General features: G+C 46.6%; 1 protein-coding gene across 6 annotated transcripts in view; it reads left to right on the forward strand.

The window, feature by feature from the left end:
• The window catches only part of RNF157 (ring finger protein 157), a 95,150-nt gene that overhangs the window by 23,522 nt on the left and 50,315 nt on the right, over positions 1-21,313 (forward strand). For 4 of the 6 annotated variants that reach the window (XM_006145754.2, XM_006145759.2, XM_006145758.3 and 1 more), the window contains exon 2: positions 6,964-7,082. In XM_006145754.2, coding sequence (XP_006145816.1) covers positions 6,964-7,082 — 119 coding nt within the window. Of the gene's footprint in view, positions 1-1,985; positions 2,175-3,116; positions 3,306-6,963; positions 7,083-21,313 lie in introns of those variants that run through there. The other 2 variants (XM_006145756.3, XM_006145757.2) reach the window with 2 other exon arrangements.

Raw genomic sequence — 21,313 nt, forward strand, 5'->3', positions numbered from 1 at the left:
TTGAGAATCCCCCTGGGGGGTGGTTTCTCACTTTCTGTCTCTCTTTCTCACTCTGCCTTTGGCGAGTGCACATGCCCTATAGCAAAATCTCTTAAAAAAAATTTATTTTATTTAAATTTATTTATTTATTTATTTGAATTTGACCAGAGAGGGATAGAGTGTGTGTGCGCTAGTGTGTGTGTGTGGTGGGGGGGAAGCAAGAAAACAAACTGCCAGGTCCAGGACTTGAACCATGGTTGGCCATATGGGAGTCCAGTGCCCTTAACCACCATGCCACCTGCCAGTCCTACAATTTTAAGCTTTTTTTTTTTTTTTTGGAGAGGTTTTTTGCTATAGGGTGCGTGCGCTCGCCAGACAGACAGAGACAGAGAGACAGAAAGCGAGAAATCACCCCCCCAGGGGGAATGGCCACGCCACAATCCCTTCTCCTCCATTCTCCTCCCGAGATCTTGGGCACGCACACACACACGCGCCCTGCGTGAGTTTTAAGCCACCGAGTCTGTAACGTAAACCGCGGTCGACTACGTGGGAGTCCAGCGACATAGCCATTACGCTAACTGCTGGTCCCACAATTTTAAGCTTTTTAAAGATTGCTTTGTATAGAGAGGTATTAATTCTTTGAAGCAGTATGGCAAATCTTTGAGACATATTATTTTAATGAATGGAGCTTTATTTTTTCCTCATTATAAAAATAATAGATATCCATTATATTAAAAAAAACACACAAAACTAAATCAATACAGAAAAGAGACAAAAAGATGACAGTAAAAACCACCATAAATAAATCCTTCCACTCAGAGAGGAAACCACTGTAACATTTCAGTGAATGTCCTTTCAGGAATCTCCCTACATATAGACCTACATAAATAGGTAAAACCAGACTTGCTCTTCTGTAACTTGTATCTTTTGCTCAGTAAATGTCTGATGGGACCAGCAGGTGGTGTGGTTGTTAAGGTGCTGGACTCCGGCATGGCTGTGGTTTAAGTATTGGACCTGGCGACTTGAAAATCACTCCAGGCATGTGTGTGTGCCCAAAATACCAGAAGCAGAATAGCAGAATGAAAGAGAAGGGTCTGCAGCATGGCCATCCACCGTGGGGGGTGATTACACACTTTCCCCAAACCTTAAAAAAAAAAAAGGGTCTTTGGCAGCATTGACATTTTGATGGTTATAAATAACATTCTAGTAATAGATTTATTAAAATATGTTTTTGTTGATGGACATTTATACAGGGCATTTTTTTTTTAATTTGCCAGAGGGTACATGTAAAGACAGATACAAAGGGAGAGGGAGAAAGCTCTCCCAAGTGGGGCAGGTCGTCCTGCAATCCCTTCTCCATTTCTCCAGCCTGTCTGGATTTGGGGCAGGCATGCACAAGCATCAGTGTGTCTTTCCAGGACTCGAGCAATGGTCCTGGGCCGTGTGGGATCTGGTTCCCACCGCACCATGCCATGGTCCGGTCTGCACACAAGGCACCCTTGGATGAGAGCTAGAACACTGAGTGTAGTCAGTTCCATATGGCAGCCTGGCCAAGCGGAAGGTGAGTTTCTGTATCTTCTCTACCAGGTAGGACCTCTAAACGGGAGCTCCAGAAATTGTAGCCGTTGCTCGTTAGTCTAGTCTATCTTTGTAATTCCTCTTACTGATGTTCAGAGTCAGTGTCAGGTTTGGCCTCCTGTCATGTTTCGTTCTTTCTGATGATGCTTTGGGACATTGTACAGTAATTTGTGTACGTGTTGAAACACTGCACGTCCTAAAATTTTTCCCTAAGTTCAGACATCTCTTGCTTTGGTTTGCAAAAATATAAACTTGGGCAGCGTGGGTCATGTATTTTTTGGTTCTATTTTACGGTGGACCTGGAGGCTGTACCTCAAAATTATTGGTTCTTCCACTAGACATGTAGACAAAACAAGAAGTTAACATGGAAAAGAAAATGTTTTTGAGAGTAACAGGTCTGATTTACAATTCCTGTTTGCCTTTGACAGAAAGGAAGAACCCTGGGCTTCACCTGATTGAGCATTTTATCACCAAATGCCTTGTCCCTTTTTCCTATTACCGTACCGGAAAGGCAGAGTCATGCGGGACTCCACACGGCTGGTCGTCCTTCCACATGCTGTGAAACAGTGGACATAAAATGATGTGTGTGTACAGAGAGAGACAGAGACACGGGGCAGGTATTAGTCTCCACTATCTTCCCCTCACTGTTCTTTCCTCTCCTCGAGGTCAGGTAGGAATGTCGTTTGTGACCAGGGATTTAGAGGTGGGCAGACTTGGAGTTCAACCCTGGCTTCTCTGCCTCTGCTGCTTCTCAACTGTGAACTTTGTACAGATCCCTGAACTCTGAATCCTTAATGCTCTCACCTGAAAGGTGAGCACAAGAAAGCCTGCCTCGGGGCCAGCAGGTGGCATGGAGGTTAAGGCACTATATCCCACATGTCCAACTGTGCAGTTCAGATTCCGAACTCCGGCTTGAAAATCATGCCAGTGCATGTGTGTGCGTGCCCAAAGTTTCAAGGCCAGAGGAGAATGGATTGTGGCATGACCATCCCCGGGAGGGGGTGTGATTTCTCACTTTCCCTCTCTCTGTTTTTTGGCAAATACGTGTGCTCTGTAGGAGAAAAAGAAAACCTAAATGTTTTTTATTTTGATTTTGTATAGTTTTTGTCACAGAGCATGTGTGCTCACTGGAGAGAGAGGGAAAGTGAGAAAGCACCCACCACCTGGGAGGATGGTCATGCCTCAATCCCTTCTCCAGTCTTTCCAGGATTTGGGGCATGCACATGCATGCACCCAGCATGACTTTCACAGGACTTGAACTGCACAGCCGACTATGTGGGCATGTGTGTGTGCTTGCCCAGGATCCCAAGGGGAGAATGGAGGGAAAAGGATTGCATGTGGCCTTCCACCCTGGGGTGATTTCTCATTTTCCCTCTTTCTGTCTCTAGTGAGTTTACATGCCCTATGACAGAAACCTAGAAAAGAAAAATAAAAAATTGTCAAAGAATTTTTAAAAATTATTTAATTTTATATATTGATTCATTTATTTCAATTTGACCAGAGAGAGACGTTTTTGAGAGTAACAGGTCTGATTTACAATTCCTGTTTGCCTTTGACAGAAAGGAAGAACCCTGGGCTTCACCTGATTGAGCATTTTATCACCAAATGCCTTGTCCCTTTTTCCTATTACCGTACCGGAAAGGCAGAGTCATGCGGGACTCCACACGGCTGGTCGTCCTTCCACATGCTGTGAAACAGTGGACATAAAATGATGTGTGTGTACAGAGAGAGACAGAGACACGGGGCAGGTATTAGTCTCCACTATCTTCCCCTCACTGTTCTTTCCTCTCCTCGAGGTCAGGTAGGAATGTCGTTTGTGACCAGGGATTTAGAGGTGGGCAGACTTGGAGTTCAACCCTGGCTTCTCTGCCTCTGCTGCTTCTCAACTGTGAACTTTGTACAGATCCCTGAACTCTGAATCCTTAATGCTCTCACCTGAAAGGTGAGCACAAGAAAGCCTGCCTCGGGGCCAGCAGGTGGCATGGAGGTTAAGGCACTATATCCCACATGTCCAACTGTGCAGTTCAGATTCCGAACTCCGGCTTGAAAATCATGCCAGTGCATGTGTGTGCGTGCCCAAAGTTTCAAGGCCAGAGGAGAATGGATTGTGGCATGACCATCCCCGGGAGGGGGTGTGATTTCTCACTTTCCCTCTCTCTGTTTTTTGGCAAATACGTGTGCTCTGTAGGAGAAAAAGAAAACCTAAATGTTTTTTATTTTGATTTTGTATAGTTTTTGTCACAGAGCATGTGTGCTCACTGGAGAGAGAGGGAAAGTGAGAAAGCACCCACCACCTGGGAGGATGGTCATGCCTCAATCCCTTCTCCAGTCTTTCCAGGATTTGGGGCATGCACATGCATGCACCCAGCATGACTTTCACAGGACTTGAACTGCACAGCCGACTATGTGGGCATGTGTGTGTGCTTGCCCAGGATCCCAAGGGGAGAATGGAGGGAAAAGGATTGCATGTGGCCTTCCACCCTGGGGTGATTTCTCATTTTCCCTCTTTCTGTCTCTAGTGAGTTTACATGCCCTATGACAGAAACCTAGAAAAGAAAAATAAAAAATTGTCAAAGAATTTTTAAAAATTATTTAATTTTATATATTGATTCATTTATTTCAATTTGACCAGAGAGAGACTCAGAGAGAGAGAAAGTGAGAAAACAAGCCACCAGGTCCGGGACTTGAACCGTGGCTGGTCATATGAGAATGTCTAGCACCCCAATCAGCATGCCACCTGCTGGCCCCAAGTCAAAGAATTTTTAATTGAGTAATGGACAAAAGGTCAAGCTACTTTCCGCGGAAAGTCAGAACGTTTTTGCCGCCTGTGAAACTTTGAAGAAATCATTCCCATGTCGGTGTACAGCTCGCCTGCTTTATTCAATGCATTTTTTCCTGACCAGTTGCCTACGTTGAATTTTTTAATTTTTTTATTTTACTAGAGGGTATGTGTCAGAGAGAGAAAAAGAGAGAGAGAAAGTGAGAAAGCACTCCCCCTCACGGGACATGCTCACACTACAGTCCCTCTCCTCTCAGGATTTTGGGCACGTATACACACACACTTGGTGTGTTTCTCAAGTCACTGGGTCCGTGACTTGAACCGCACCATAGGTCATGTGGGAGTCCAGCACCTTAAACACCATGCTACCTGCCGACCCCCCAAAATCCTACTTTTAGTCTGTGAGTTATTGATCTTAATTTTGGATTTTTGTGTAACAGTGCTGTCCTTGGTTTTTAGTGGATGACAAAAATATTGGTCATCAGGAAAGTCATGACATATTTTTCTATGTTTTCTATGCAAAAATGCAGCAGGACTTTCCCAACAACCCACTATAATTGGCTCCACGTGACTTTCTGCTTTTTTAATATTGACTATTACGGCAAAAGTGTCCGTACACAGCCCAAGATCCCATCGAGCTTAAGGGCTGGGGAAGGGGCTCGTGATGTGAGGAGACACTGGCGAGGGTCTCTCTTTATTTCAAAAAATAACTTTTTTTTTAAAATCCAAAATGTGTGTATTGGGATGGCTTCCCACTCATCTTGAGCCAGGATGCTTTTAGTGCTGCTTCCTCCTGAGGAACATCCTTCTGTGAGCCTCGCTCTTCCTCCTGCGGGCTGGCAGAGGACAGAGGAGCGGCCAGTGCACAAAAGTACCATCTGTGCATGGCTAAAGACGGGGGTGATCGTAGAGCATCCCAGGCACTTCACATCCATGAAGTAGGAATTCGGGCTCTGCACCAGGCGCTGCTTCTTGTGTTCCCTCCTCTCTTCTGAAGAGGGGTGAAGGAGGTCCTTTAAGAGAGGCATGTTCTCGTGGGGAGGTCGTCACCACTGGAAAGGTCAAGAAATAAACTTTTAAAAAATTATGGCAAGAGGCTGGCGGGTAGCATGGTGGTTAAGGCGCTGGACTTCCACCTGTCTGATTGTGGTTCAAGTCCCAGACCTGGCGGCTTGCTTTCTCACTTTCCCTCTCTCTCTGGTAAAATTTTAAAAATAACAATAATAAATACAATTAAATAAATAATTCACAAAAAATTATGGCAAAAAGGGCACTTCTGATAGACCCCTGTCACCTACTTTTTTTAAAAGTTATTTTATTTAACTTTATTTATTTAAATTTGACCAGATAGGGACAGAGTGAGAGAGAGAAATTGAGAAAGCAAGCTTTCAGGTCTAGGGACTCAAATCGGCCGTTTGGGAGTCCAGCATGCCACCTGCTGGCCTCATCCCTGTCTCCTACTTTAACCCTTCAGCTCCAAGTTGTTAGTGCTCTGCTCTGGCTAACTTCAATCATACCCATGTGTAAGCGCTCATGTGAGGAATTCGCTGCCCGTGGCCCTCACCCAACTGCTCACAGTACCGGAAGCTCCGTCCCACACTGCACTCAACCTGGCCAGCTCCAGGCCCCAAATCCACCTCTCTGTTCTTTATTCATCATTTAGGCAAGCTGTCTGTATAAAGTATAAATTCCTTAACTTCTCTCCTTATACCTGATGTATAAAGAACAAACACATTATCCCTAATGTATTAAAACTATATTTTACTGGGACCAGCAGGTGGTTAAAGGCGCTGGATTCCCACATGGCCGACCGTGGTTTGATTCCCAGACCTGGAGGCTTGCTTTCTCTCTTTCTCTTTCTCTCTCTCTCTCTCTGGCCAAATTAAAAAAACTAATGATAACAAATGGAATTAAATAAATAAATAACTCTTTTAAAAAACCTATATTTTACTAAGGTTCAATGTACAGGACTTAAATTATTGGAGATGGCTGCTCCTACCTAAGGTAATGAGGCCCCCCACTTCTCTCCATAAATTATGCACTTGGAAAACAGGGCTAGCTAGTGCTCCACGTGAATAATTGATCCTTGAGCGTCCCTAAATGATGGCTCGGTCGGCATATTGCTGCAGATGGCTGCTCCGTGCTCATGAGTTGGGGTGGGTAACTTCCAAGAGTTGCTCAGCGGTTGCTTTGATTTGGGCTGCTCTTACTCTCGAGTAAACGTCCCCTGTTGTTTAACTCAAGCACTGCCTCACTTTGTGGTGAGTGACTTTGTCCACACTGTTTTGTTTAAGAAGTGTTTTAGATTAATGCCCATGTGTAGAAAATTTGAAAATGAATGTTTGGTTCAGTTTTCCTGTTAGAATTTTCTTCTCTGTCTTCCTTCCTATGGCTTCTCCGTGAGCTAAAAGTGCTGAATCTCGTTTTTTTTTTTTTTTTTTCTTCAGTTTGCTGCAAATCGTCAACAAAAACTATCACTGACCTGAACCATGCAGTTGGCTATGTGGGACCCGGCCGCCTTAACCAGACCAAGCCTGGCCCAAAGGGCTAACTGCTTTTACATCAGCTTGTTTGGTAGGCTCAGTTTGACTGCCTTCGTCTAATGTTTTCTGTGTGTCCTTCTCTAGGAAGCTATTTTGCCAGCCACTTCATTATGGGAGGAGAGAAGTTTGACTCAACCCATCCTGAAGGCTACCTGTTTGGAGAGAACAGCGATCTGAACTTTCTGGGGAACAGACCAGTCGCGGTAGGGAGTTACTTTACTTCATTACTTCTATGCAGGGCTTGTGTGGCCAAGTCTGTCTTACAGAAAATAGGCCTGTGATTATGATGATAATAAATAAATAAATGCAAAGAAAATAGGCTTGTAATCGCCGATGCAGCAGTTTGTAGCTTGGTCTAAGTTGAGGAGGGCCCTGGGACCCAGCTGGGTCTCCTGGCAGCAGAGGCAGCTGGTGGGAAGCTCCTGGCACCTATGTGAGGGTGAGGATGAGGAGGAGCCTCCCAGAGCTGGGCTCTCCCAGTGGTTCAGGTCTCTGCCTAAAGGCCATCTCTTCAGACAGCCCTTCCCAGCCCATTGGAGCACCAGCTCACCTGGCTTTTCTCCTCATTGCTCTTAACTCCAAGATTTGATTTATTTATGTCTTCCTCTGTTTTTTGTTTGTTTTGGGGGGTTTTTTGGTCTGCTTTTCCCTTTAGAATGTAAATTGCATGGGCCAAGAACTGCTCACTTTGGTACCCCAGACCTAACAAAGCCCTTCCTAAGTACCTGTTGGATGAATAACTGTGAACGTCTTTCAGTTGTTCTATCAGATAATTCCATAAACTTCTTTTAGTTTTATTTCATTTGTTTCTATCATGAGCAAGAGAGACAGAGAAGGAGAGACAGAGAGCTAGCACCCCAATAGGGTCTTTTGTTTTTAGAGGTTTTTGTCTTAGGTTTTTGTATTTGCTGGACAGAGAGAGATGGTGAGAGAGAAAGTGAGAAATCACCTCGCAGAGAGGATAACCACGCCACAATCCCCTCTTCTCCATTCTCCTCTCAGGATCCTGGGCACACATGCACACACACCTGGCATGAGTTTCAAGCCACTGGGTCTGGGACTTGAACCACTATTGGCCATGTGGGAGTCTAGTGATGTAACCGCTACATCATCTGCTTGTCCCCTAGTGGTCTTGATGCTACAGTCCACCCATCTTCAGCCAGCCTCGGAGCATGGGCACAGCATGCATCTGCCTGTGCATGCTGACATAGTCAGATGCAAACCCAGAACCTTCCCTCATGGGGCCTTGCAGAGGGTCGTGTTTTACTGCTGTCTGGCCCCCTCTTCCTGTGGCCTTTTATTAAGTACCTTCATTGCCCCTGCTTGAGGCTTTCTTTTTTTTTTTTTGGAGAGGTTTTTGCTATAGGGCGTGTGCACTCGCCAGACAGACAGAGAGAGACAGAGAGACAGAAAGTGAGAAATCACCCCCCAGGGGGGATGGCCACGCCACAATCCCTTCTTCTCCAGTCTCCTCTCGGGATCTTGGGCACTCACACACACACGCCTGGCCTGAGGTTAAGCCACCAGGTCCAGGACTCGAACCGTGGTGACTACATGGGAGTCCAGTGACATAGCCATTATGCTAACTGCTGGTCCAAGCAAAAAAAATCTTAAAAAAAAAAAATGTTCTGCTTCCTTCAAGAAACCCTGGCTTAGTTGGGTAGACAAAACTCATAAACAAGAAATATTTACATCACAATAAAGACCTGAAGGGGACTGACTTCTGCAGGAACTGAAGGTGGCTGAAGAGAGAGACAAGCTGATTGCTCAGGTGTTATGTCGAGAGGAGCTGTGTGGGTGTTTGAAGAATGGTTGGGTTTTAACTCAGTGCGTGAAAAGTGGCTTTCCAGGAGTTAACACACAGAGGACAAGCCTAAACCAGTTTTATCTAAATCAGCAAACAGTTACCGAGCAGCCACTGTGTGCCGGGCACTACGAGGGGCGCTGGGGACACGAAGCTGCAGTGGGCATGATGTGTGCCTCCCTGGAACAATAAGAATATTAGTTAGGCCTGGGGCCAGAAAGGGAGGTGGGCTCCATTACTGGAGAGGTTTGGGCTCTTCTATAGACTGTGGGGAATATTTAGGATGTTTAGGCTAATGAGTGACTTGGAAAAATGGTTTCTTTAGGACGATCTGGTGATGAGCTTCCACCTTAGCATTCATTATGAAATAAATTTTGGAGGACCATCAGTTGGTGTAATGGCTATGTTGCTGGACTCCCATGTAATCGACCATGGTTCGAGTCCCGGACCCGGTGGCTTAAACTCATGCCGGGCACATGTGCGTGCATGCCCAAGATTCTGAGAGGAGAATGGAGGAGAAGGGATTGTGGCATTGCCATGCCCCCGGGGGGTGATTTCTCGCTTTCTGTCTCTCTGTCTTTCTGGCGAGCACATATGCCCTATAGCAAAAACCTCTCCAAAAAAAAAATAAATAAATAACATAAAGATCACAAAGCCTCTAAGGGGTCAAGCCGCCATGACACAGTGGTATTGCAAGTGCTCTACAAGGCTAGGAGCCATATGGTGACCAAGGGTTTGGACCCTGTGTTGGCTTTAAAACACACTGGGCATATACCTGAGCACACAGGGTCCTGAGAGGCTGGAGGGTCAAGGAGAGGGTGCTGCATGAGGAGACTCCCTGGAGGGTGCTGCTCTCATTCTCGTTCTCACCTATACATGCACATGTCAGGTTTTTTTTAAGCATGTTATGGATTGAACCAGGATTTGAACTCAGCAGTCCTACTCCAGAGCCTGAGCTACTCTGCTATTTCTGCTAAGGTCCGGTGTGCTTGGGCACTCTGCCCACATCCCGTCCCTGAGTTCATCTGTGGATTGTCAGGTGCAGAGCATGAGGTGTAGATGGATGCCTAAAAGTAGAGCAAGTAGCCATGCCATGTCCTCTCGGAGTGTGGACTCCCATGTAATCGACCATGGTTCGAGTCCCGGACCCGGTGGCTTAAACTCATGCCGGGCACATGTGCGTGCATGCCCAAGATTCTGAGAGGAGAATGGAGGAGAAGGGATTGTGGCATTGCCATGCCCCCGGGGGGTGATTTCTCGCTTTCTGTCTCTCTGTCTTTCTGGCGAGCACATATGCCCTATAGCAAAAACCTCTCCAAAAAAAAAAAAAATAAATAACATAAAGATCACAAAGCCTCTAAGGGGTCAAGCCGCCATGACACAGTGGTATTGCAAGTGCTCTACAAGGCTAGGAGCCATATGGTGACCAAGGGTTTGGACCCTGTGTTGGCTTTAAAACACACTGGGCATATACCTGAGCACACAGGGTCCTGAGAGGCTGGAGGGTCAAGGAGAGGGTGCTGCATGAGGAGACTCCCTGGAGGGTGCTGCTCTCATTCTCGTTCTCACCTATACATGCACATGTCAGGTTTTTTTTAAGCATGTTATGGATTGAACCAGGATTTGAACTCAGCAGTCCTACTCCAGAGCCTGAGCTACTCTGCTATTTCTGCTAAGGTCCGGTGTGCTTGGGCACTCTGCCCACATCCCGTCCCTGAGTTCATCTGTGGATTGTCAGGTGCAGAGCATGAGGTGTAGATGGATGCCTAAAAGTAGAGCAAGTAGCCATGCCATGTCCTCTCGGAGTGTAATTCCATCTGCCCAGCTGACCTCTGGGCCGGTCAGTGCTGTACTGCACACATTTCAGGGGACGGCCCAGAAGCTGAAGATTGACGAGGGCGAGTCTGAAGAACTGACTTCCCACTCTCTAGTAACAGATCTCTGGTGTCAGCAGATGAGCGTCAGATTTCAGAGAAGAGGCAGCCTTTTAAAGCCACCTGGCAGCACAAGGCAGGACTCGCTCCTCTTTCCGCAGGGAATGAGTATGGCAGGGGAGTATGCTGACATAAATTGGTACGTTAAAGTATGAATGCCACAGACTCCCTGGCTTCTGGGATTTGTGGTATTTCTGCGTGAGCAGGCTACAGTACCCCTCCGCTGAGCTGTCCTTAGCCCGAGCCCTTCAGAGCATCACAGAGCTCCCACTTAGGATATCCATCAAAGCCAAATCATCAAGTCCCGAGCGTCCAGTGTAAAGAAAGCAGAGTATGGGCCAGCCAGGTGGACTGGAGGTTAAGGCAACTGGATCCTACATGACTGACTGCACGGTTCAAGTCCCAGATCTGGCTGCTTGAAAAATACAGCACACATGTGCGTGTGTGCCCCAAATCCCGAGAGGAGAATGGAGAAGGGACTGTGGCATGGCCAGCCCCTGAACCCCTAGGTGTGATTTCTCACTTTCCCTCTCTCTCTGTCTCTCTGGCAAGCACACACACCCTATAGAAAAAGCTAAAAAGAAAGAAGGAAAGAAAGAAACTAGAGAGTGTGTAGGAAAGATGGTTGCAGAGAGCTGGAGTCGATCGAGGTCCCGAGTTTTATTTATAGCCAACCACTAAACTCGTCATCACCTTGGAAAGTCCATCACTCGGGCTCTCGAATTACCCCCTCATGAAGAGAGGAGAGTTCTGACTTTAGAGGAATGTCCTGTCTGGAAAGTGCCTTGGAGCTGCGGGTGCAGAGCAGGGAGCAGGCTGAGCTGTACCTGTGAGCTGGCCAGGCTGCTTATCTCTGCGGCTGCTGGCGGTCCTGGTGGGGAGAATGGACTCTGTGCTGAGCAGGGCTTCTGAAGGTCTCTCTGCTCAGCTCCCTGTGCAGAGGAGCCAGGGCGCCCATGGGTCAGTTCCCAGTGAGCTGAAGACCATCTCTGCCCTTCCCAGGTGGAGGAAGCTGCTGTCTCTCTGCTCCTTTATTGAGTTAGATCTCGTTTTATTGGGGTAATTCACTGCGGAAGCGCTCAGTTAGTTAGAGGCTGAGTGAATTTAGGATTATCAGAGTATCAAGTGATGCTTTGACTCATTTGTAGCCAGGAGCTCAAACCCTTCCACCTCACAGGGAAAGTAGCTAAGCGTCGGTGCCGCTCCTGATCCACACCCTGCCTGAGGGTTCTGCAGGCGGGCCGGGCCGCCTTCCTCCTCTGCACCAGGCCTGCCCACCATGGGAGGATTTTTCTCTGATAGAGACATACCAAAAAGTTCTACTTAAAACCAGTTTCTGTAAATTGAACCCTTGTATTCACACATTCAAGGAGAGCAAGTTATTTAAAGGAACTCAACAGCATTTCTATTTGTGAAGTGGCGTTTCACACATAGAGAGCTTTGCTGCACAAACACGTCATTCCATCAGTCACGGTAGCATTCATTCGTTCATTCATTTAGCAGATATTTGTGCACCAAGTATCATACTAGGAGCACAGTATGCAGAGATGAGAAGACATGGCCCCTGCCCTGCAGGAGCTCACAGCACAGTGGCGGAGGCAGATTTGCCCAACCTGAGGTGCTGTGGGAAGTTCTATAGGGGCGAGGGGCCAGTGTGCCCTAGAGCGCAGAGGACGGGGAGGGCCCTCTCATTAGGGCCAAGGCTGCTGGGACTCAACTCCTGGAACCCAGCAGAATGTAGACTTGACAGGCAGGTGATCGGGTGGGGCTCCCAGGCAGGGTTAAGGGTTCTGTACGAGAGGCAGAAGTGTGCGTTGGGTTTCCTGTGTGTGAGTAGTCTGTAAGGATCGAATTATGCTATATGTCGGTTGGAGATGAGCCTGGAAAGACAAATCGAGCCATGTTTGAAGGGCTCTGAATCTTGCACTAAGAGTTTTTAGTTTATTTTTACTCTATTGATGAGTATGAATGTGTGTAGGAGAGAACGAAAGGCACACATGCACACCCCTTGACAGGTCTGGCAATGCTACGGCCTCCTTTCCCCAGTCCTCCAGCACACAGGGATCTTGGGCGCAAGAGCGCACACTTGTTCCGGGTCATTTGAGAACCCAGACCCACAGTCTGCCTGTGGCTTCCAGCACTACAGTTCAGAACGCTGCTGCCAGCACCACCAGGCCAGGCTGCACCAGGAAGTTTCGCTTTTCTTTTTCGCAGTAGAGAAAGTCACCGCCTGAGTGGCTTTGCCACTGACCACTTTGTGGTGTTGGTGAAGGTGTTGGCCAGGCACTGAGCTGCAGTTTCCTTGTCTATAAAAATACCTAGCTTGGGGCTGCCTGGTGGCCTAGTGGCTAAGGGAGCCAGATCTCACATGGCTCTTTTTTTTTTTTTCTTAAGAATTATTTAATATTATTTATTTGTTTGTTTTAATTCGACTAGAAAGGGACAGAGTGAGAGGGAGAGAGAGTGAGAAAGCAAGCCATCAGGTCCGGACCACAGTCAGCCATGTGGGAGTCCAGTGCCCTAAACCACTATGCCACATGCTGGCCCCGACATGGCTCTTTATATATGGGCTGACCTCTGGCCTGGTGGTTGGGGGAACCAGATCCCACATGGCCCAAAACCGCGGTTCAAGTCCCAGTCCTAGCAGCCCAAAAACTACAGCTGGGCATTTGCATGTGAGTGCCCCAATCCCTGATAGAACAGAGAAATGGAGAAGAAGGGATTGCTTCATGACCATGCTCCATCAGGGGTATGGATAGTCTCCCTTTACCCCCATCTCTCTACCTCTCTTTAGTGAGCGAATGAACTTGCTGGCAATTAAAAAACAAAACAAAGGAGACCAGCAGATGGCATAATGGTTACTTTGTTGGACTCCCAGGTAGTAGACTATAGGAACTGGTGGCTTAAAAGTCATGCCAGGTGCATGCGCGTGTGTGGCCAAGATCCTGAAAGGAGAATGGAGAAGGGATTGTGGCGTGGCCATCTCCCCAGGGTGTGATTTCTCACTTTCTGTCTCTCTGTTTCACATGCCCTATACCAAAAAATCTCTCTAAAAATACAAAAACCTGTCTTGGCCCAACTCGTAAGATAGTGATTAAGGGAGCCTAGTGAGCACACATACCCTCTGACAATAAAAATAAAAATGAAGATATCTATCTTGCAGGAATTATTTTTTTAATAAAGAGATTTTTGCTGTAGGGCATGTACACTTGCCAGAGAGACAGAGATGGAAAGCAAGAAATCACCCCCCAAGGGGGATGGCCATACTACAGTCCTTTCTCCTCCATTCTCCTCTCGGGATCTTGGGCACGTACATATACACACACTCGGTGTGAGATTTAAGCTGCTGGGTCCAGGACTTGAACCATGGTTGACTGTAGGAATCCAGAACATAACCATTACACTATTCAGTGGTCCCAGATTTTTCTTTTTTTAATTGAATGAAGTTTAGGTTATTCAGTTCATGATCTGGAGGTCCACGAGCCACATGTGGGGGCTTGCGGAGGCCAGAGGCATCTCAGCATGAGGACGAGAGCATAGCAGACAGTTGTGCTGTGAGTCTTCCAGGAATATTTTGAAGACACAAAAAGCGTTGACTGGACCAGCTCCATAGCCTGGTGGTTAAGGCAGCTGGATTCCACATGGCTGACTCTCCTGTTTGAGTCTGGGATCTAGCAGCTTGAAAAACATGCTGGACACATGTGTGCATGTCCAAAATCCCAAGAGAATGGAGAAGGGATTATGGCATGACCAGGTCCCATTGTGGGGCGCTTTCTCCTTGGCAAGTGCACAAGCCCTGTAGGATAAAAAAAGATAACCATTATGATCTGGTTCAGAAAGATAACTCTATAAATTAACTCACAGTGTAGAGAATAAATCAGAAAGACAGGCAGTAAGGAGGCCTCTTAGGAATTAATTTATTTTAGTTTAAGAAAAAAGATTCGAAATGCCTGAGCTAGGATAACAGCATTAAAAATACATATGGTACAGACTGGAGAGTTGTTGGCACTGGGAGTTGAAGGAAAGGATGGTGCTAAAGCAAAGGGCACAGGGAGGCACAGCCTCTGTGGGAAGCCACCTCTTACACTGGGCGCCGTGCACGGTGTGTTTAGGGCTTGTTTGTGGGAACTGGTGCAGCTTTCCAGCTGCTACTCCAAGCTGGGCACAAAGCGTGAGTGCCCTGACACCTACCGCCCTGCAGGCCTGCAGTCCCCGGAGGAACAGGCCTTTTTTTTCATGTGTGTGCACATGTGTGTGTTAGATTGGGTTATTTGCCTTTTGCATGTTATCCCTTCCTTCTTCCTTTATGACTGTGCAACTGCTTTTGGCATTCGGTTTGGCAATAGTTCTTAAATTCCTTGCTGTACCCCTGGCCTAGCTATTTCACTTCTTTGAATCTCTTTTACGGAAATAATGTATAGAGTGTGAAGTGGTTTCTATTTATATTGCACACTGTAGCTTCACTTGTGGTGATGAGAGAGCAGAGGATAGTTAGATGGCCACGAGAGGCGAGTGGCTAAGTTACCGGGTATCTGCAGTGAGGCACTCCTCAGCCCAACTGAGCAGGGTCTGTGCTCGCTGAGACGAAAGGATGTCCACAGCAGTATCCTTCACCAGAGCGGCAAGTTGCAGCCCACGGTGTAGAGTCTGATTTCATTTCTGGTAGAAATCACATGTAGGAGCCAGCAGGCAGGGTGGTGGTTTAAGGAGCTAGACTTCCACGTGGCAGACGATGTTTCAGCTTGAAATATCACCAGACCTGGTGACTTGAAAAGCACACCAGGTACGTGTGCGTGTGTGCCCAAAATCCCAAGAAGGGATTGCAGCAGAGCCATCCCCCCTGGGGTGGTTTCTCATTTTCCCTCTCACTGTCTCTTTCTGTCTCTCCAGAGAGTATAGGCACCCCATGGCAACCCCCCTGAACACACACACATATACACACATTCCCCAAAACAAAACAATCTCTTATATGTGTGCATTTACAGGAACATAAAATTTTTTTTCTTTGAGAGGTTTTTGCTATAGGGCTCGTGCACTCGCCAGACATAGAGAGACAGACAGACAGAAAGCGAGAAATCACCCCCCAGGGGGGATGGCCATGCCGCAGTCCCTTCTCCTCCATTCTCCTTTCAGGATCTTGGACACGCATGCACACACCCCCGGCATGAGCTTTAAGCCACCGGGACCAGGACGTGAACCGCAGTTGACTACATGGAGTCCAGCGACATAGCCATTACACTAACTGCTGGTCCCAGGAACATAAAATTTCATAAGAGAACCACATATTTTAAAGTCTGGTCATAATTCTTGAAGTTTGTGGCGGGGAAGGAGGGAACATTTACTTTTTTACATTTTATGTTTGAATTTTCTTCAACAAACATGTTTTCAATTTTAAATTAAAAGCATTTTAATTTTCTTTAAAAATAGAGAAGGAAATACTTCTGAGCGGAGGAAGGAAATAGGTCTAGGAGAATACATAGAAGTAGGGAAATTAAGGAAGTTCACAAAATAATAGTTGTAATGTTTTTAGTGAACTGCCGGAAAGGCAGGGTGTGTGTGGGTTGGGACGTGTGTCAGGAAGTGACTGGAGGCCACAGAGAACAAGGAGCCAGTGAGCACGCAGGCCGAGCTACAGCCAGCAGCGTGGGCCTCCAGGAGCAATTTGCCTGGAGAAACATTCACTCAGCGCTGTTTTTTATCATTTATTTATTTTTAGTTTTATATTTTAGGTTTTTGCCATAGGTATCTGAGCTTGCTAGACAGAGATAGAGAGAGGGAAAGTGAGAAATTACCCCCCAGGGGATTGGCCACACCACTGTCCTTTCTCCTCCATTTTCCTTCTGGGATTTTTGGCACACATGCACATGTGCCTTGCATGATTTTCAAGCCTCCTGGTCTGGGACTCGAACTTCATTCGACCATGTGGGAGTCCAACAGCTTAACCACTATGCCACCTGCTGGCCCCAGGCCCTGTTTTTTAACACCCTTAACAGAAAAAACCAGTTGAAGTGGGGGATGAATATTCACACATTTTAAATGGTTTAGGACTTTATAGAGCTTCATGAAGGATTTTTAACAAAATTATGGAGTGCTTATACATGCATATGAAGAGAGAGAGGGAGACAGAGGAGCACCCTCCACAGGGCTTGGTCACACCACGATCTCCTTCCTCCAGTCCTCCAGCCTGCCACAGTCCTGGACACACACTGGGTAGTGTGTTTTCAGGCCAACCCGACTGGGAGTCAAAGTGTGGTCAGCATGTGGCTTCTAGCATCACAGTGTGATATACTACTGGCTATGCCATAAAGGCTGGGCTAGGACATCTTAAAAATAGCAGGGGCCAGCAGGTGGCATGTTGATTAGGGGACTGGACTCCTACATGGCTGACCATGGTTCGAGTCCTGGACCTGGTGGCTTTCTTTTTCTTTTTTTTTTTTTTGGAGAGGTTTTTGTTGTTGTTGTTTCATTGTTTTTGTTTGTTTGTTTGTTTGTTTGTTTGTTTTTTTGCTCTAGGGCAGGGGCGCTCGCCAAAGAGACAGACCAAGACAGAGAGACAGAAAGTGAGAAATCACCCCCCAGGGGGGATGGCCACACTACAGTCCTTTCACCTCCATTCTCAGGATCCTGAGCACATACGCAAATGTGCCCTGCGTGAGTTTAAGCCACCAGGTCCGGGGGTCGCATCCATGGGACGCCAGTGGCTTAGCCATTATGCCAGCTGCTGGTCCCCTAAGTGGTTTGCTTTCTTACTTTCTCTCTCTCTGGTCAAATAAAAAAATAATACTAAATAAAATTAAATAATTCTTTAAAAAACAAGCATCCAGATAATACATGTCTTTCTATTGCCAGGCTCACGTCAGGGGTGATCACCCCACTCAGTTCATTATGAAGTTGTCTCAGCTTTACTTTGACCTTTAGGGGGGTTTTAATTGTGGTAAAAGACACATGATATAAAATTTGCCATCTTAACCAGTGCATAGTTCAGTAGTGTGAGAGACATTCACACTTTCATGTAAGCAGCCTTTGATTGTGCAAAACTGAAGCTCTGCACCCACTGGACACTAGTTGCCCTCCTCCCCCTCCCCTGCCCGGTGCCCGCCATTCTCCGTTGTCCCGCAGTGAGTGTGGTCATGCAGAGCCATGTATGGTCCGGTGCCTTAACCACCATAGCACCTGTTGGCCCTGCCCTTCCTTATTCAGGCTGAATAATATCCTACCCTGTGGGTATACATGCTCTTCCCAGATCTCCAACCGTGGCACACCAGCTCCCTGCTGAAACTGTCCCAGATCTATGCTGTGTTTTCTCCACTTGATCCTCATATTGTGGATTGCACTGCAGTCACATTTGCTTATCAGGGTCACAGACAACAGAGCTTGCTGAACTCCTTTTCTTCAGTGTCTTCCATTTTCCTTTCTTTCTTTTTGTTTTGAGGTGTTTTTGCTATAGGGCATGTGTGTTTGCCAGAGAGAGACAGAGAAATAGAAAGCCAGAAATCACACACATACACACACACCCCAGGGGGGATGGCCACACCACAATCCCTTCTTCTCCATTCTCCTCTTGGGATTTTGGACATGCATGCACACATGCCTGGCGTGAATTTAAGCCACCATGTCTGGGACTTGAACCACAGACGACTATGTGGGAGTCCAGCAACGTAACCATGATGCCATCTCTGGGCCCCCATTTCCCCTTGGAATCATAAACTGAAGAGCTGAGCCTGCAGTCACTGTGGTAGTAATTTTGTGCCTCCATGGGGGGTTGGCTGTCCCTCCATTTCAATTCCAGTAGAGAACTGGGCAGCTTTCTAGTAGGGCTCCCACGTCACCACAGGTGATATAAATCCTATTGTATTACTCCAAGTGCTTTGGGACTTAAAATGAGAAATACTGGTCTAATTGCTTTCATTTCCTTTGTATTTTTTTCAAGCATTTGAAATGTCATTATAAGCAGAATTCTTTCGTGACAGTAATGTCATTGCTAATGATAATCACTAATAATCACTAACAGTTAACCTATATTTCCATAGCACTGTATGATTTTTCGAAGAAAAATTTCACTTTTTTGGAGTGGTGTGGTGGTTGAGGTGCTGGACTCTGACATAGATGACCACGGTTCAAGTCCTGGATTGGTGGCTTGCTTTTTCCCTTTCTCTCTCTCTGTCTCTCTTGGTCAAATTAAAAATTATAACAATAATAATAACAAATAAAATTAAATAATATTTTTAAAAGGTCACTTTTATTTCATTTATTTTTTCAGAATTATTTATTTTATTTTATCTATTATCGTTATTATTTTTTTAATGTGCTAGAGGGCATGTGTGCACGTGCACAAAGGAGAATGAGAAAGCAAGCTGCCAGGTCCAGGACTTGAACCACGGTTGGCCATGTGGGAGTCCAGCACCCCAACCACCACACCACCTGCTAGCCCCATGTCACTTTTATTTTATTCATTCACTCATTCATTTGTTTACTTTAATGCCAGAGAGTGCAGCGTGCGTGCACTAGAGAGAAAGAGGACGAGAAAGGAAGTGCCCCCTAGGGGGGCCCGGTCACTTGGCAGTCCCTCTCTTCCATTCCTCCTTCTTGTTAGGATTCTGGACATGTATGTGCACACACCTGGCATAGTTTTCAAGCCACTGGGGCCAAGACTCAAACCTGGTCTACCACGTCAGACTTGACCCCTTACACACAGTGCTGGTCCACTGCACTTTGGAGTAGCACCAGAACATCATTATTAGATCTTAAGTACACTAAGAGATAAACAGAGTCTGTAAATCCTGTTTTACAGATGAGGATCCTGAGGCCCACAGATGTTAAATTACTTGTCGAAGGTCTTATGCATCAACTAGGTGGGAGAACTAAGACAAGACCTTACCCTGGGTCTGTAGGCGCCTGGTGTCATGCTCATTTTATTAAATCATTTCATTTTCATCCTCCAGTACTACTCACAGCTCACTGTTGGACCCAGAGGGTCTTAGTTCCTCATTAGGCATAATATTGTTCCACGAAACCTTAATTGAAGAACATCAAGTTGGGGTGGATCCATGGCCTAGTGGTTAAGTGAGTTGGATCCTACATGGCCAACTGCATTTCAAGACCTGGCACATGCCCAAAATCCCAACAGAAGGGAGAAGTGGAGGAGAAGGGACTGTGGTATGACCATGCTCCGTGGGGACGGGGTGCTTTCTTTCTGGTATGGTGTCTGACCATAAAAAGGAAAACAAAACAAAAACCACCAACTGGCGCACAATGGTGCACTCCTGTGAGTGCGTCTAGTCAGGAGGCTGCAACAGGATCACGAGGCTGTAGGACCCTGTCTAAAGAAACCAACACACCCAGTGGTCTTAGTTTTCCAGTTACTCTGTGACCATTAATAATCCACTCTGCCATCTAGTCTGAGGGGCAAATATTCCAGATCTACAGTTACCATAGGCCATGCCGTGCACCTCTGAAGAGCCTGTCATTCTTACGTCCATTCCAGGAATGTGTTTCTGTGTGTGCTGGTCTAATCCCACCAAGATGGCTCCAGTGTGGCTTTTGTCCTCAAGTATATAATCTCACAGAAAAGAGCAAATGCACGCGTGCATGCGCACACACACACACGCGCGGCTGTGACACAGAGGCAGAAGTGAAAAACCAAGCGTAGACAATTTTACAGAAGCTCCGCGAAAGGAACTTTATTGCATCAGGTTTACTGGCTTGCACAGTGCCACTGAGCACTTGAACTTTTGATTGTCTGATGCCGTGTTTCTTGACCATCTAGCACACCAGAGCTGCTGTGGTATTCTGCAGTGACACTAAAGCAGCTGGCTTGGAGGAATTTCCTCGAAAATTCTCTGAAACATCCTGAAACCGAGTGTGCACTCTCACCTCCATTTCCTGTTGTCATTGTACACCCTGACTTACAGGAAATTGTAATTACTGGTATTCTGTTTCAAAGAAAATTATGGTTAACATTTCCAGTTTTGAAAGAGATGCATAATGGCCTTAAGTTTTAACGAAACCGTTCTACAAATGCCTGTAAAGGCCTGAGAGCTCTGGGCCAGATGGCTCGCCACTTGGTTACATGTCAGTCTCACTCCCGGGCAGTACACGGTTTCATTCTCTAAGATGGTCTTGCAGGGCCAAGCAGGTAAATACCCAGCAGCCCTGATTATTACAGAAATTAATCAGATGTGTACTTTATCTTCAGAAAGAGGTGCAGATAAAGGAATTTGGTGGTAAATATTGGTATAATGATAGAATACAATGTAGTCCTTAGCCATGTCTTTCTCTGACTACAATTTTAAGATAACATCATTGGTTTATGTCCTCTTAATCCATACTGAACAGTTGTTAAAAAAGAAAGAGCAAGCAGCTAGCCTGGGCTCTTATTAGAAGTAATGACAATAAGCCTAGCGGGCGACATTGACAGTTTGCAGTTACTTCCCTCCTGGACAGTGAAGCTGTTGTCCCCTGCCCCAGCCTACCCTCTAAACTGTGTAACATGTGTTCTGGGACTCTAAGCCACTTGCTCCATTGACTGCTGCTCCTGCCAGGTGCTGCCAGTGGGGGCAGGAGAGCGGCTGCAGACTGGAGGAGGGGAAGGGTCTCTGCTTCTTGCAGGCTGGCTGTCCCCAAGGCCACCATCCCAGCAGCCACTTCTTTACTGGGGCAGCTGTGGTTTGTTCCAACCTCCAGATGTTCAAACCCA

The sequence above is a fragment of the Tupaia chinensis genome, unplaced genomic scaffold, assembly GCF_000334495.1.
Source record: "Tupaia chinensis unplaced genomic scaffold, TupChi_1.0 Scaffold000159_1, whole genome shotgun sequence".
In the NCBI taxonomy this organism is placed as follows: domain Eukaryota; kingdom Metazoa; phylum Chordata; class Mammalia; order Scandentia; family Tupaiidae; genus Tupaia; species Tupaia belangeri.